Below are 13,785 nucleotides of genomic sequence, written 5' to 3' on the forward strand. Positions count from 1 at the left end.
GGTAATTTACAAAGAACAGAAGTTTATGTGGCTCACAGTTCTGGTGGCTGTGAAGTCCAAGAGCAGAGCCCTGGCATCTGATCAGGGTAATACCATAGTGGAAGGGCAGAGGGCAGAAGGCAGAAACAAGCATAGAGAGAATAAAAGAGGCTGTAATGTATCTGTTTATCAGGAGCCCACTCCTGTGATAACTAAGCCATTCACTTGATAATGGCATTAATCCGTTCATGAGGGCTAAGCACCTCTTAAAGGTCCCACTTCTTAATTACAATGGCAATGGTAACAGTAACAGTATTAAGAAGTGGGGCCTTTAAGACGTGCTTAGCCCTCGTGAACTTTTGAGAGACATGTTCAAACCACAGCAAAATCATACCTCAAAAAAGATAGGTTTATTTTTTTAAGCTTACTGTCACTTATTGAACACCATAACAGAAATTTGTATTAATACTTAAATAATACTGCTCTGAGTAGTATGCTGGCTAAAGTTTTTTTTAACCAGTTAACTGATGGCTGGAAATGAAAAAAAACTTTTCTTCTACCTGTTTAGGTTTCTTGCCTGGGAACCTGTAAATTGAACTTAAAAAGATAGATTAGGAAAATAAACGAGTTTATTTACAAGAACTACATGTAGTTCTGAGATGAATTACTCAAACAGATGGTTAGAATTTGAGGCTTATATACCTAAATTAGTAAGTAAAAGGAAGAGGCAGTAAAAGTTCCCATGGGATGAACAAATAGGTTCCTTTAGGAAAAACAAATGTGTTTTTAGGAGAACAAATAAGAAATAAGACATTTTGTGATAATATATGTTTATGTAGGTTTTCTGAATTCAGGTCACGAAATTTCCTTCTAGCGGGGTATTTATGGTAGATTTACTCTTGGTCTCTCTCCTGGGAGTAGAAGCTGTCCTCAAGAGGAGATTCATGATAGTCTTCATTTATCAGAAGGTTCAGCTTTTAGTCAGATAAGAGAAGCTCTGAGAAGGCTTCTTTCTGTATCAATTGAATCTCAATGTCGTTGGCTTAAAATAATCTTTATGCCAATTCTGAGGTTCTGTGTGTGTCTCTATCTGAGATAAAGAATGTTAACACACAATTCACATGATTGATAAAATATGCAATACTCAATATTGTAAATTCTATACATCATAACTTCAATATGACTTACTATTTCTTATGAAAATCACTGTCATTTTTCATGAATTCACCAAAAATAATGTCCCAAATTCAAAATAAGAATAAATGCAGCTGGGTGAGGTGGCTCACACCTGTAATCCCAACACTTTGGGAGGCTGAGGTGGGCAGATTGCTTGAAGTCAGGAGTTCAAGACCAGCCTGGCCAACATGGTGAAACCCTGTCTCTACTAAAAATTCAAAAATTAGCTGGGCGTGGTGGCAGGCACCTGTAATCCCAGCTACTCAGGAGGCTGAGGCAAGAAAATCGCTTGAACCCGGGAGGCGGGGGTTGCAGTAAGCCAAGACCATGCAGCTTGTGGGGCTGCATTTCAGTCTGGGCAACAAGAGTGAAACTCCATCTCAAAAAAAAAAAAAAAAGAAAGGATAAATGCTTGACTATTCACAATAGCAAAGACATGAAATCAAGCTAAATGCCCATAATAATAGAATGGATAAAGAAAATATGATACATATACACCATGGAATACTATGCAGCCATAAAAAGGAATGATATCATGCCTTTGCAGTGACATGGATGAAGTTTGAAGCTATCATTATCCTCAGCCAGCTAACACAGAAACAGAAAAACAAAGACCCCATGTTCTCACTGATAAGTGGCAGCTGAATGATAAGAACACATGGACACAATGGGGAACAACACACACTAGGGCCTGTTGAAGGGGGTTATGTGGGAGGGAGAGCATCAGGAAGAATAGCTGATGAATGCTGGGCTTAATACTTAGATGGGACGATGTGTAGTAAACTACTATGGCATACGTTTATCTATGTGACAAACCTGCATATCTTGAACATGTATCCCTGAGCTTAAAATAAAAGTTGAAACAAAAAACTATTATTTGTGAATAAAGTTATACCTTTTTCATTAAAAAAAAAGGAATAAATGCTTGGTTTCTGTCCAATTCAGTAAAGAAGTAAAGTGTATTTTTTGTTCTTTTTATTTTTTTTGTTGTTGTTGTTGACCATAGCAAGGACATAAAGTGTACTTATGTCATAATGTTGGCAGTTATTTTTGTTTTGTTTATATTGAGAAAAAACTAAAGTGAAACAATGAAGATGTATGTAGGATCTTTACTTGTTCAATGATGTAAGCAACTTCTTTGCTGAATCACATGATAGTTTTTAGTTTTCAAATACTAAAATATTTCGTCAATGGGAGGGGGTTGGATATTCACAATGTGACAGTTGCAGATAGAATATATTTTGTTTTTTTGTTTTTTTTTTGAGATGGAGTTTTGCTCTTGTTACCCAGGCTGAAGTGCAATGGCGCGATCTCGGCTCACCACAACCTCCGCCTCCTGGGTTCAGGCAATTCTCCTGCCTCAGCCTCCTGAGTAGCTGGGATTACAGGCACGTACCACCATGCCCAGCTAATTTTTTGTATCTTTAGTAGAGACGGGGTTTCACCATGTTGACCAGGATGGTCTCGATCTCTTGACCTCGTGATCCACCCGCCTCGGCTTCCCAAAGTGCTGGGATTACAGGCTCGAGCCACCGCGCCCGGCCTCACTGTTTTTTTAAACGTTTGCCATTCAATATTCATTTTCACTGTTTAAGGAAAACGTTAAGACTTAGCGCCCACAGCAAAGAGCAGGTATTAAAAATCGAATGAGTTTCCAAAAGAAAAAAACAAAGTTACACCTCGATACAAATAAAACTTGGCCAAGGTGCGGCCCACCCCTCTCTGTTCCACTGTTTTCAAATAAGCCACCTCTGCCTTCATGGACTGCGAGCTAGTGGCTCCGGGTTGTGACACCATTACATCCCAGCTTCAAATCTCCCCTTGCAGGCCTTTTGGGGGCAAATAATAAAATTAGCATCCTAAACTACAAGTCGTGAGACTGCTCAGGAACAATCTTAATTTGCATACTGGAATTCCAGTAGAAAATTATTTCAACCGTTTTAGATACAACAGGTTCAGGTAAAACGGCTCTGCCTTGCCAACCACTGCATGGTTTCACCTTGACACAGCTATCCACACGCCATCTGAGAATCCCGCGGCAGGCGGAAGTGGACGGAGCCGCACCTGCGCAGTCAGGCCCGCCGGCTGTGCGCTCAGCCCCGCCCCCAGAGGCGCGGCGCTCCCTGACAGCCCGCGGGCGTACACACGCTGACGCGCAGGCTGCGGTCACGCAGGCGCAGTGGGGGCGCCTTCGCGGCTCCGGCGCCTTTCACCCTCGCGTGTTCTGAGTTTTTGGTTTGCTAAGTGCAGTTAGGCCTGGCAGGTGCTGAAAGCCCGGGGTCGTGGACCCCGGCCAGGTCTCAGCAGCACGGAGTCTCAGGATGTCGCGGAGGGCGCGGGATCGGGGGCCGCCAGCGGCGTGCCCCACCCCGCGGCCCTAGCCTCAGCTGCGGCTCCCACCCTGGCGCCAGCCCCGGTAGCGGCCGCGGCCTCACAGTTCACCCTGCTGGTGATGCAGCCCTGTGCTGGGCAGGACGAGGCCGCGGCTCCCGGGGGCAGCGTCGGGTCGGGCAAGCCCGTTAGGTACCTGTGCGAAGGGGCCGGGGATGGCGAGGAGGAGGCTGGGGAGGACGAGACGGACCTGCTGGACACCTCGGACCCTCCTGGGGGAGGCGAGAGCGCAGCTAGTTTGGAGGATCTGGAGGACGAAGAGACCCAGTCGGGGGGCGAGGGCAGCAGCGGGGGCTCCCGGAGGCGGGGCAGCGGCGGGGGCAGCATGAGCAAGACCTGCACTTACGAAGGCTGCAGCGAGACCACAAGCCAGGTGGCCAAGCAGCGCAAGCCGTGGATGTGCAAGAAACACCGCAACAAGATGTACAAGGACAAGTATAAAAAGAAGAAGAGCGACCAGGCCCTGAACTGCAGTGGGACCGCTTCGACTGGCAGCGCGGGAAACGTCAAACTCGAGGTATCAGACTTAGCTGAGGCCTGGGGGCGGGAGGTGGAAGAAGAAACCCAATCTTAACCCAAACGCCATCTCCAGGGCCTGCCCACCCGCTTCCAAATGGGTCAGGTTGCAGTGACTGGGTAAGTGGTTGGGAATTAGAGTGCCCTAAATTAAAGTTTATACCAACATGTGCAAAGCGGTAACAATTCTGTTGCACCCATGTGATAGGTGCAGAAATTTCAGTAAAAATAATATGACATCGGCAGAGCTGTCATAGATCTCGGATATGCCTGGAAGGACAGTAAATGATCAGTATGGTTCATCGCTAAAGGAAGCTAGATGAAGTTGGTACTTCTGCAAAAGTAATCTCTGTTTTCAATATTCTATTCTCAGTATCCAGTTCTCGGTACTCTGTTCTCAGTATTCGGTTCTCCGTACCTCTATTCATAATAGTCCTGTACTTAGTTCTTTGTTTTTAGTGTCTTGTTCTGTTAACCCTTTTCTTAGTACCCTATTTTAGTACTGCTGTTCTCAGTCCCCTGTCTGCAGTATCCCTGTACTTAGTACCCTTTTCTTACAACTCTGTTCCCATTACCCCTGTGTTTAGTCCCTTGTACTCATGTTCTCATTACCTCAACACTAAATATACCTTGTTCTCAGTATCTTTGTTCTTAGAACCCTGTTCTCACTACCCCTTTTCTTAGTACCCCTGAGGCGGAGGGTAAAAAAAAAGGATGATAATGGGGTATAAGTATCAAAAAATTTTTGGATTGTTTGATTTGAACTGAGTCGAAGGTAAAACCAGTGTTCTGGATTGGACTTCTGGGTGCAAATCCCTGTTCCATCATTTGCTGGCTGTGTGGCTTGAATAGGTTATTAAACTCTGCAAAATGGGCATTAAAAGAGTGTGTCATTCTTAGTGTTGCTGTGAATATGTGAGCTATTCCATAGTGTTCACAGTGTCCAGCAACTGGTAAAAGTGTATAAACCATAGCCGTTATTATTGTCTTGTTACTGGTATACTTTGAGGATGTTACAGATAAGCAGATATTTCTTCTTGTGTGAGCTATATAATCCCTCAGTGTAGAGAAAAATTTAATTTTGTTACAAGTGATCCAAGCCAGGCATGGTAGCAACTGCCTGTATACCCAGCTCTACTGGGGAAGGTGAGGAGGGAGGACTGCTTGAGAACCGGGGCTGAGGCTGCTGTGAGCCTGTTAGCATCTCTGCACTCCAGCCTGGGTGACATAGTGAGACCCTAGCTCTTTAAAAAAAAAAAGTGATCAAAAGAAATTTTTTTTAACTGTAAGCTGCCTTAGGGTCCTAGGATGTATTCTAAGTCTTTAAATTTCTTAGTTTCAGGCTGAACTTGAAGTGCTGCATTACGAAAATATTAGACCTTGTAATTGTTTACAAATGTAATGTTCTAGGCCAGGCACAGTGGCTCATGCCTGTAATCCCAGAACTTGGGAAGGCCGAGGAGGATCACCTGAGCCCAGAAGTTCGAGACCAACCAAGTTCGAGGTAACATAGGGAGACACCTTCTCAACAAAAAATTTTAAAAGTTAGCCAGGTATGGTGCACATGCCGGTGGTCCCAGGAACTTGTGAGGCTTGAAGTGGAAGGATCACTGGAGCCCAGAGGTTGAGGCTGCAGTGAGCCATGATTGTGCCACTTCACTCCAGCATGGGTGACAGAGCAAGACTGTCTCAAAAACAAAAAGTAATATTCTAAATATATCTAAAATCTCCAGTTGCCAGTGTGTCATAATTCACACTGGTTAGGATTGAGTGACTTCTCTTTTCATTAAGTTTTTATCTTTTGGAGTAAGAGGACTCCTTTGAATATCTGATGACTTAATGAACACTCTTCCTAGAAAAATACATTATGTAAATTTAATTTTGCATACTAATTCATGGGCTCAGGACTTCTGTAATCATAATTTTAAAACATCCTCAATCCATATTCTTGTAAAATAATGTTTTACCAAATCTCTGATTAAAGGGATTTAGGGAAATAAACATCTGAAAAAGAATGAAAGTTAGTAAAGGTGATCAAGTTTGTTCCTCAGAAAGTTCCACAGGTGCTCATTCACTTCAAAATTCTTTAGAGAGAGAGCAAAATAATGCTTTTTTTTTTTTTTTTTTTTTTTTTTTTGAGACAGAGTCTCACTCTGTATCGTCCAGGCTGGAGTGTAGTGATATGATCTCGGCTCACTACAACCTCTGCCTCCTGGGTTCAAGCAATTCTTGTGCCTCAGCCTTCCAAGTAGCTGGGACTACTGGCGCACACCACCACACCTGGCTAATTTTTGTAGTTTTGGTAGATACGGGGTTTCACCATGTTGGCCAGTCTGGTCTTGATCTCCTGGCCTCAAATGATCCTTCCACCTCAGCCTCCCAAGGTGTTGGGATTACAGGCGTGAGCCACTGCACCCAGCCTAATAATACTTATTTTCCTATGTATTACTTTTTTTTATGTATACCTATGGCTGCTTACTTTTTTTTTTTTTTTAACTACCTAGCATTTACATCTACAGTGAAGAAAATGTATAAAAGACAAATGGATACTGAATTAGAATCTCCCTCTTTATTTCCCACAAAAAGAGCCTTAATAATTTTACTATTTTGTTACTTACTTACCTAATTTTTAGAGATGGGTCTCACAGTGTTGCCCAGGCTGGCCTCAAATTCCTGGGCTCAAGTGACCGCCTCAACTTTCCAAGTATCTGAGATTGCCACTCACCACTGCATCCAGCCTCACTATTTTAAAATAATTTGCATGACTTTTTAGGGAAGAGAATTGATTGCTATAAACAACAAATAATCGCTTACTATCTAATTTGTCTTATATTGCGGGATGCTTTATCAGTTCTGAGGAGGCTGCAAGATCTGTAAGTCTTTATCTTTGTTGAACTGAGTGTAAAGAAAATAACAGTCCCAGTCAGGATATAATAAGAGACAACTATATAGACCTTTTTCAGTAGTTCAGAGGAGGATAGATCATTGTAGGCTGAGATACTCCAGAAAGGCTTTGCAGAGGGACTGTGACTCAGTATAAACCAGAAAGGATGGGTAATAGTTTATATAAGCTGAGTTTCTTATGTGCTGAGCACTGTGTTAAGCTATAAATGGAGTCTCACAACCCTTCAGCAATGGTATAGGTAGTGTGTTTTACATATGTGGAAACCGAGGCACAGAGAGGTTAAAGAATTTGGCCTAGGCCCAAAAGCCAGCAAATACTGTACTCAAACACAAACAGCCTTATTCTAGAGCCTTCACTTTTACCCCCTTACTCCACTGCCTCCCTAGAATTCTGGTAGGTAAAATGAAAGAGAAGCACATTTTGGTAAAGTGAAGCAGAAATACAGAAAACACTTTTGCGAAGATAGCAAGTGGACTGTTGTAGCTGAAATGTAATAGTTGAGTGGAAAATTCGTGAGAGAGAAATTTGGAAAGATAAGTTGAAGCCAATTTTTTATACGATTGAATGCCAGGCTATGGGATTTAGGTTTGGAGTCTTTAAATGAAGTGTTCTAATCAGGAAGCAGCAGAGGATCCTACCCTGATGGAGTGGGTTAAACTTGAGAGCCTATAAATTTTGAGACTCTTCTGCTATATTGTGAACAGCAAGATTAGAAAATAAGGTCTCTATGCCAATGAAGGATTTATTAAGGTAAAAAAAAATGAAAGAAATTAAGGTATCTAAAAGTAGTATTTCTTACACAAGTCAAGGTTAAATAAGGAACAAGTGTGTATAAAGTCTACCTCACAAATCTAAGAAGTATGCTATATGAGAAATGCATAAAGGGACTAAGGATGAATGAATTGGCCTCCGCTGGTGGGATTGTTGTTATTAAATATCTAAAAAGCCATCATGTAAGATAAGCAGTAGACTTATATGGCATAGTTCTGAGGTAACTAGAACTCTTAGGTATAAATCACAAGGAATATATATTTCAGCTCAGCTTAAGTAAAGCTGCCTTTCTACCAAAACATTAGAGCTGTTAAAAACCAAATGAAGTGCAGCACAAGCGGTAAACTCTGTAAGACAGAAAGCGTTAAAAGTTTTTCAAAAAGAATTCCAACATCTGTACAAGTCTGTAATAGATGACTAAAGATTATTTTCACTACAGGCTTCTGTGTCTAATTCAGTATCTAGTATTTTGTGATATTAACCTTTTGAATGTCCATAGTGAGGCTGTGAGGGCAGAGGGTATGCACCATCAAGTCAGTTTCAGCATTCCATCATCATGCACATAAATATGAAAGAATCTCATAAATAAAATCAGCTCAGAGGTTGGTGGGGGAGGAAGAAATTATTTTTGTTTCCTCTGAGTATTATAATTTTTTTTTTACAGTTTCTATATTTTGAGGCCTAAAATGTCTAGGGATGAAATATTTTTGTAATATTAGTTAAATTCGTGTAAGGTATGGCTTTCTGATAAAATATTTATAGTTTTATATTTGTTTAGTAAGAATTTTGGATGTGGTATTGTAGCATAGTCTTGTAAGAGTCAGAATATTTTAGTCAACTCAACAATATTTTGTTATGCCAGGAAAATTACAAGTACTTAAGATGCTCTAGGTAACTGGGGGTACACATTTGGTAATGAGTACTGCTGATTTTGTTTTGGGGTGTTGAAATCTCCGGGTAATGGTATTATTTAGGACTTCCCTGTTTTGTTCATACAAATGGCAGGAGACTATTTATACTAGTGCTTTTTCAAGCAAGTTTATCTTTTTTTTCTAGTGACTTCTAAATTTTGAAAGCTTTGGTTATCAATTACTTCTTTAAATGATATTTTACTACTTCCCCATTTGTTTTGGCTGTTAATTGGGTAAAAAGCTATCAATTAGGTGTCTCATTGAGCAGTATATAATTTGCCTCTGACTTCATATATTTCAGCCAAAAGGCAAGCAGATTATGTTTTGGCCTGGATGGCTTTATATAAAGAGAATGGTCAATTCACTTGGCATTTTTCCTAATATTGAAAATAGGTCACAATCGACTCTGCCCCAATCTTAGTGGCGTACCTCTCACACACTATTAATTTTGAGACCTATCAAGAGACTAAAGAACCCAGGTTGAAGATCTGGGGGAAAAGGGAACGAGGAGGAATGTTATATAAAATTAACTGCTGATACCTTGCCTATGATAATGAAGGACTTTCCCAAAGTTTCATAGAGTCTGGGCAGGGGGACGGAAGAAATGCAAGCACCTGTTCGTTACATCATTGAAATACCTGTAATCATGAATCATAGCATTAACTGTTTATCTGTTTGATTTTTATCATTTATCCTAGGAAAGTGCAGATAACATACTCTCCATTGTTAAACAAAGAACAGGATCTTTTGGGGATCGTCCTGCAAGACCTACTCTTTTAGAACAAGTGTTAAATCAAAAAAGACTGGTAAATATCTGTTTGTAAATCAGTTACAAATGTGTTAACAAACATTGTTTGTTATAAATGCAACTATTGAGATTTTTGAGATTTTTAGCTCATGATATCACAGTATACATCAAAATAAATTCCTAATAAGGAGTCAAATTTTTAAAAAAAGAATCAGAAATTTACCTCAAAAATCTGCAATGAGATTTTGTTTAGCTCATATAGACAGAATCTAGAGAAAAGATGATAAATTTGACTACATAAAAATTAATGCTGTAGTCTAAAGAGCAAAACTATCTACAACAAATATAAAAGACTATGGTTAATGTGGCTGGTATTTTATCACATAAAATATTCCTGGTTGGGCCTGGTGGTTCATGCCTGTAGTCCTAACACTTTGGGAAGCTAGGTGGGAGGATCACTTGAGGCTGGGAATTTGAGACTCTTCTGGGCAATATAGTAAGACCCCATCTCTACAGAAAAATTTGAAAATCAGCAGAGTGTGATGGTATGTAGCTATAGTCCCAGCTATTCAAGAGGCTGAAACAGGAGGATTGCTTGAGCCCAGGAGTTTGAGGCTGCAATGAGTTATGATCATACCACTATACTCCAGCTTAGGCAACAGAGCGCCCTATAAATCATTAAACATGATCCCAGTTTCCATATATATATATATATATATATATATATATATATATATATATGCTTGCCTCTTTGACAGCTTCGCTCAACTGTAAAGAAAGATTATAAAAATTCATATAATTTGTTGAGGAAAAAACTTTTGGCTTCAATACATTGCAAAAGAAACAACAGAAAAAAAGGCAGAATACCATTAAATGATATGGAAAGGTATTCAATATCAGCAAAAATAACAAACAAAAAGCGAAAATTACTTAAACGATTACACACGATGATGCAGTGATGTTGAGGGTTTCATGAAATGGAGATTCTCATGCAGTTGATGGCATTGTATATTGGTACAGCACTTTCAGAAAGCAGTTGGCCACCGTGTACTAGGAGTCATCCCTTTTGACTCAGACATCACATTTAACGTGAAGACGTTTACCGACATAAATCCTAAATGTGAATAGAGTTAAGCATAAAGGTATTGCTGAGAATATATTTATTACAAACAATAAAATGGTATTTATGATAAATATGTTCTCGGCAATATCTTTTTGTTTACTGTTTATCACAAATATATTTATCACACATAGTAAAATGTCTAACAGTGTCATAACAGCTAAGATAATTTTTAAACAAAACTAATAAATAGAAAATGTACTAAGATATAATTCATATAATCTTAAAATCAGTAATAATAGTATGTCCACATTATTCAGTTTATCTTTCGCAACTTATATGTAAGTGTTTTATTATAAAAACATTTTACAGGAGACTGTGACTGGATGAATGCTTGAGCCTAGGAGGTAAGACTGCAGTGAGCTATGCTCGTGCCACTGCACTCCAGCCTGGGCAACAGAGTGACACCCTGTCTCTAATCATAGTCTGTTATATTTGTTGTATTATTACAACTATATTTTAAAATGATGAGTGTACAGAAAGGTATTGGATGTTTTAGAGCAGTTATATTAGGGGATTTTTTTCCCTGAAATTTTGGTATATACTGATATATATGTATATGGACACACACAATTTTTCATTTCTTTGTGAAGACTTAGTTGGCTATGTCTTATGAATGAGAAACTTGACTTCTAGCACTAGTTTGTGTATGTACAAAGTAGCATTTAGCTGCGATTTTCACATGTGGCCCCCTTTCATCTCCGTTTTTTTCTTGCTGTAATCCTGGGTCAGTGCTACTTTTAGCTCTTTGCTTTGACATATTTCAAGAGAGTATATCTGCTGGCATGTCACAGAAGGCGTTTGCTTTGTGCCCAGAGTCACCAATAACAGACTTCGCCCGTTCTTGTTAGGCTTCAGTGTTTTGATGTTTGACATCACAGTATTTTCAGTTTGCAGTAATTGCAGTGCATCAGACATAAAGTGATTTTGATTCAGGCATATTTTTGTAAACATTGTATCATGTGTAGGGACACATCAGAGTAATTTTATAGCATGAAAACAATCTAATCACATAAGAATAATGCTATTAATATTTTTTTTCTTTTTTCTTTCCAAGTCGTTGCTAAGAAGTCCAGAAGTAGTGCAGTTTTTACAGAAACAGCAACAACTATTAAATCAGCAAGTTTTGGAGCAAAGACAACAGCAGTTTCCAGGAGCATCAATATGAGGGAACTTATGGAGAACATCTACATGGTTTTTATCTTATTGTAATAGATGAACATATTTTTTTACCAAAGCCAAATGGGATAACAATAATACATGCCATTGTCCTGTAAATGTATGTGTGCATTTGGGGATGAGTAAGTATTGCACTTGGTGCATCTAATCTTTCAGATTACTATGAGTTTGAAGAAGTCGGTTTATCTTTCCAAAATAATATTTAATTACAATATTTAAAAAAAAAAATGTGCCTCTTCAGTCACTGTTACTGAAGGTAATGATGCAGTTACTTTCTGTGGAAGTCATAAAGTTAATAGATAATAATCTTGAAGCATCTAGCTCAGTAGTTCTCATCAAGGGTCAATTTGATTGTCATAGTGACCTTAAAAACGGATTTTTAGTGAATGGCTAACAAATGCTAAATGTTCTGCAGTGTCAGAGGTAGTCCCACACACTAAGAGTTGTCTTATTCACAATGCCAATAACACTCCTAAAAAATGTTAATGGCTGTTTTGTGGTGCTAATATGTAGTTGGGGCACCTATAATAGGGTTCCCCTAATAACCTTTCTTTGCTGTTAAGACTGAAGCTGTCAGAGAGGTAAGCACGCTTTATATAGATGTAAGGAAAGTGATTGTTGTGTAGTATCTTTGAATTGAGGATGTCTATCTCTTTTCAGAGGTGTGCTAGTAAAACCTGAGGGATTAGCTAAGCACACTGGGATGTCCCACAGCTGGCTTCTCTCTTTCAGGTCACCTGTTAGAGGTGATTTCTTAAAGCAGACACTCTTGGGTATTGAATCTGTGAGCACCGTAGATCTCAGCCTGCCAATGCCAAGACAAAATTATTTTTCATATACTTACTTTTTATTAAAATGAAAAAAAATCGTTTTCAAAAAAGAGATCCTGAAAATTAAATTCACACTCCAGCATTTTGTCATTGTTTTTCAAAATTGAGCCATCTCAAAACTGCTATTCCCATAATGTTCAAAAATGGTAGGTAATCTGGATATTTTTTTCTTATACTTTCTCCTAGGAAAACTTTAAAAAGGCAAACCTACCAATAGGAATAACAAATTGTCAAGCAAATATATCCAATATTAGGATAATAAGTGTATGTATCTCAAGTTTAACTGTACGAAAATTTGTTACTTGGTTTTTAAATTCTATATATTAAACTTAATCATAGCTATTCTAAGACGTGCTTATGGAGAGCAAGAATGTTTTAGTTCATTTTTAATGTGTGTGTTTTTACTTGTGTATCTGTTTAAAACACTTTTTAACAAAATTAATTCATTAAAGTCCAGTTGTTGTTGACCTTTGCGTTGGCTGATTTCTTTATTCTGTTTAGTTTATTCTTACCTGATGCAGAGGAATTCTATTTGTTGTTGTTAGTTTATTCTCATACTTAAGATGTCGAGAGTTTTTTTGAAGCTTAAGTTATCGTTTATGATGAAAACAGCTTATGCTTCTTCAGAGGGAATAATGGGAAAGTAGGGAAACGGAAACGGGAAAGGAGGGAAAAGAATAGTCTAATGAGAGCTGAATGAAAAAGGACTGCACTTAAATATTTATAACAATTTATGATGATGAGTAATGAGTAGAACTTTGGGTTGGGAACTTAGCCATCCAGACATACAGCTGATTCTCACATACCATGCCAAGGAATCTAGACACAAATGGCGTGTGTATGATTCCATTTACATAAGTAGAAAAGCAGGTGAAAGTATGCTGTCAGAACAGAGAAGCAGGATAAAATGCCCGTGTGAGCAGGATACAGTCTAGAAGGCTTGAGGAGTCCTCTGGTGTTCGAGAGATTGTTTGCTTTTCCAGTTGCTAGTTAGGCAAGTGTGTTCTATTAGTGAAAATTCAACAAGCTACACATTTTTGATTTTTGTACTTTTCAGTATATATTTACACATCAATTTTTTTAATACTAATTTTATTTTTTTAAGACTCTCAGCTACCTTTGCAGTTGAGTGTGGCCATATGAGTAAATTCTGGCCAGTGGGATGTGAGCACAGGTGAAAAGTGCCACTTCCAGATGGCACCCTTAAAAAGGAGCAAGCAGCTCATTTCCTCTCTTCCTCCATCCTGCTGCCTGGGATG

The 13,785-nt window shown here is 39.1% G+C and overlaps 1 protein-coding gene across 1 annotated transcript; it reads left to right on the forward strand.

Moving 5' to 3' along the window:
* The first annotated feature begins 3,327 nt into the window (after positions 1-3,327).
* RFXAP (regulatory factor X associated protein) lies at positions 3,328-12,993 on the forward strand. Its single transcript, XM_035297972.3, has 3 exons — positions 3,328-4,063; positions 9,348-9,455; positions 11,575-12,993. The coding sequence occupies exons 1-3, from the start codon at positions 3,608-3,610 to the stop codon at positions 11,683-11,685; spliced, it is 675 nt and encodes a 224-aa protein (XP_035153863.3). The 5' UTR covers positions 3,328-3,607; the 3' UTR covers positions 11,686-12,993.
* Positions 12,994-13,785: the final 792 nt, after the last annotated feature.

The sequence above is a fragment of the Callithrix jacchus genome, chromosome 5 (assembly GCF_049354715.1).
Source record: "Callithrix jacchus isolate 240 chromosome 5, calJac240_pri, whole genome shotgun sequence".
Lineage (NCBI taxonomy): Eukaryota > Metazoa > Chordata > Mammalia > Primates > Cebidae > Callithrix > Callithrix jacchus.

Coding starts and splice junctions, on each gene's coding strand:
- RFXAP (XM_035297972.3), top strand. CDS start 3,608: ATGCAGCCCTGTGCTGGGCAGGACGAGGCCGCGGCTCCCGGGGGCAGC. Junction 4,064..9,347: donor CGGGAAACGTCAAACTCGAG/GTATCAGACTTA, acceptor CATTTATCCTAG/GAAAGTGCAGATAACATACT. Junction 9,456..11,574: donor TGTTAAATCAAAAAAGACTG/GTAAATATCTGT, acceptor TTTCTTTCCAAG/TCGTTGCTAAGAAGTCCAGA.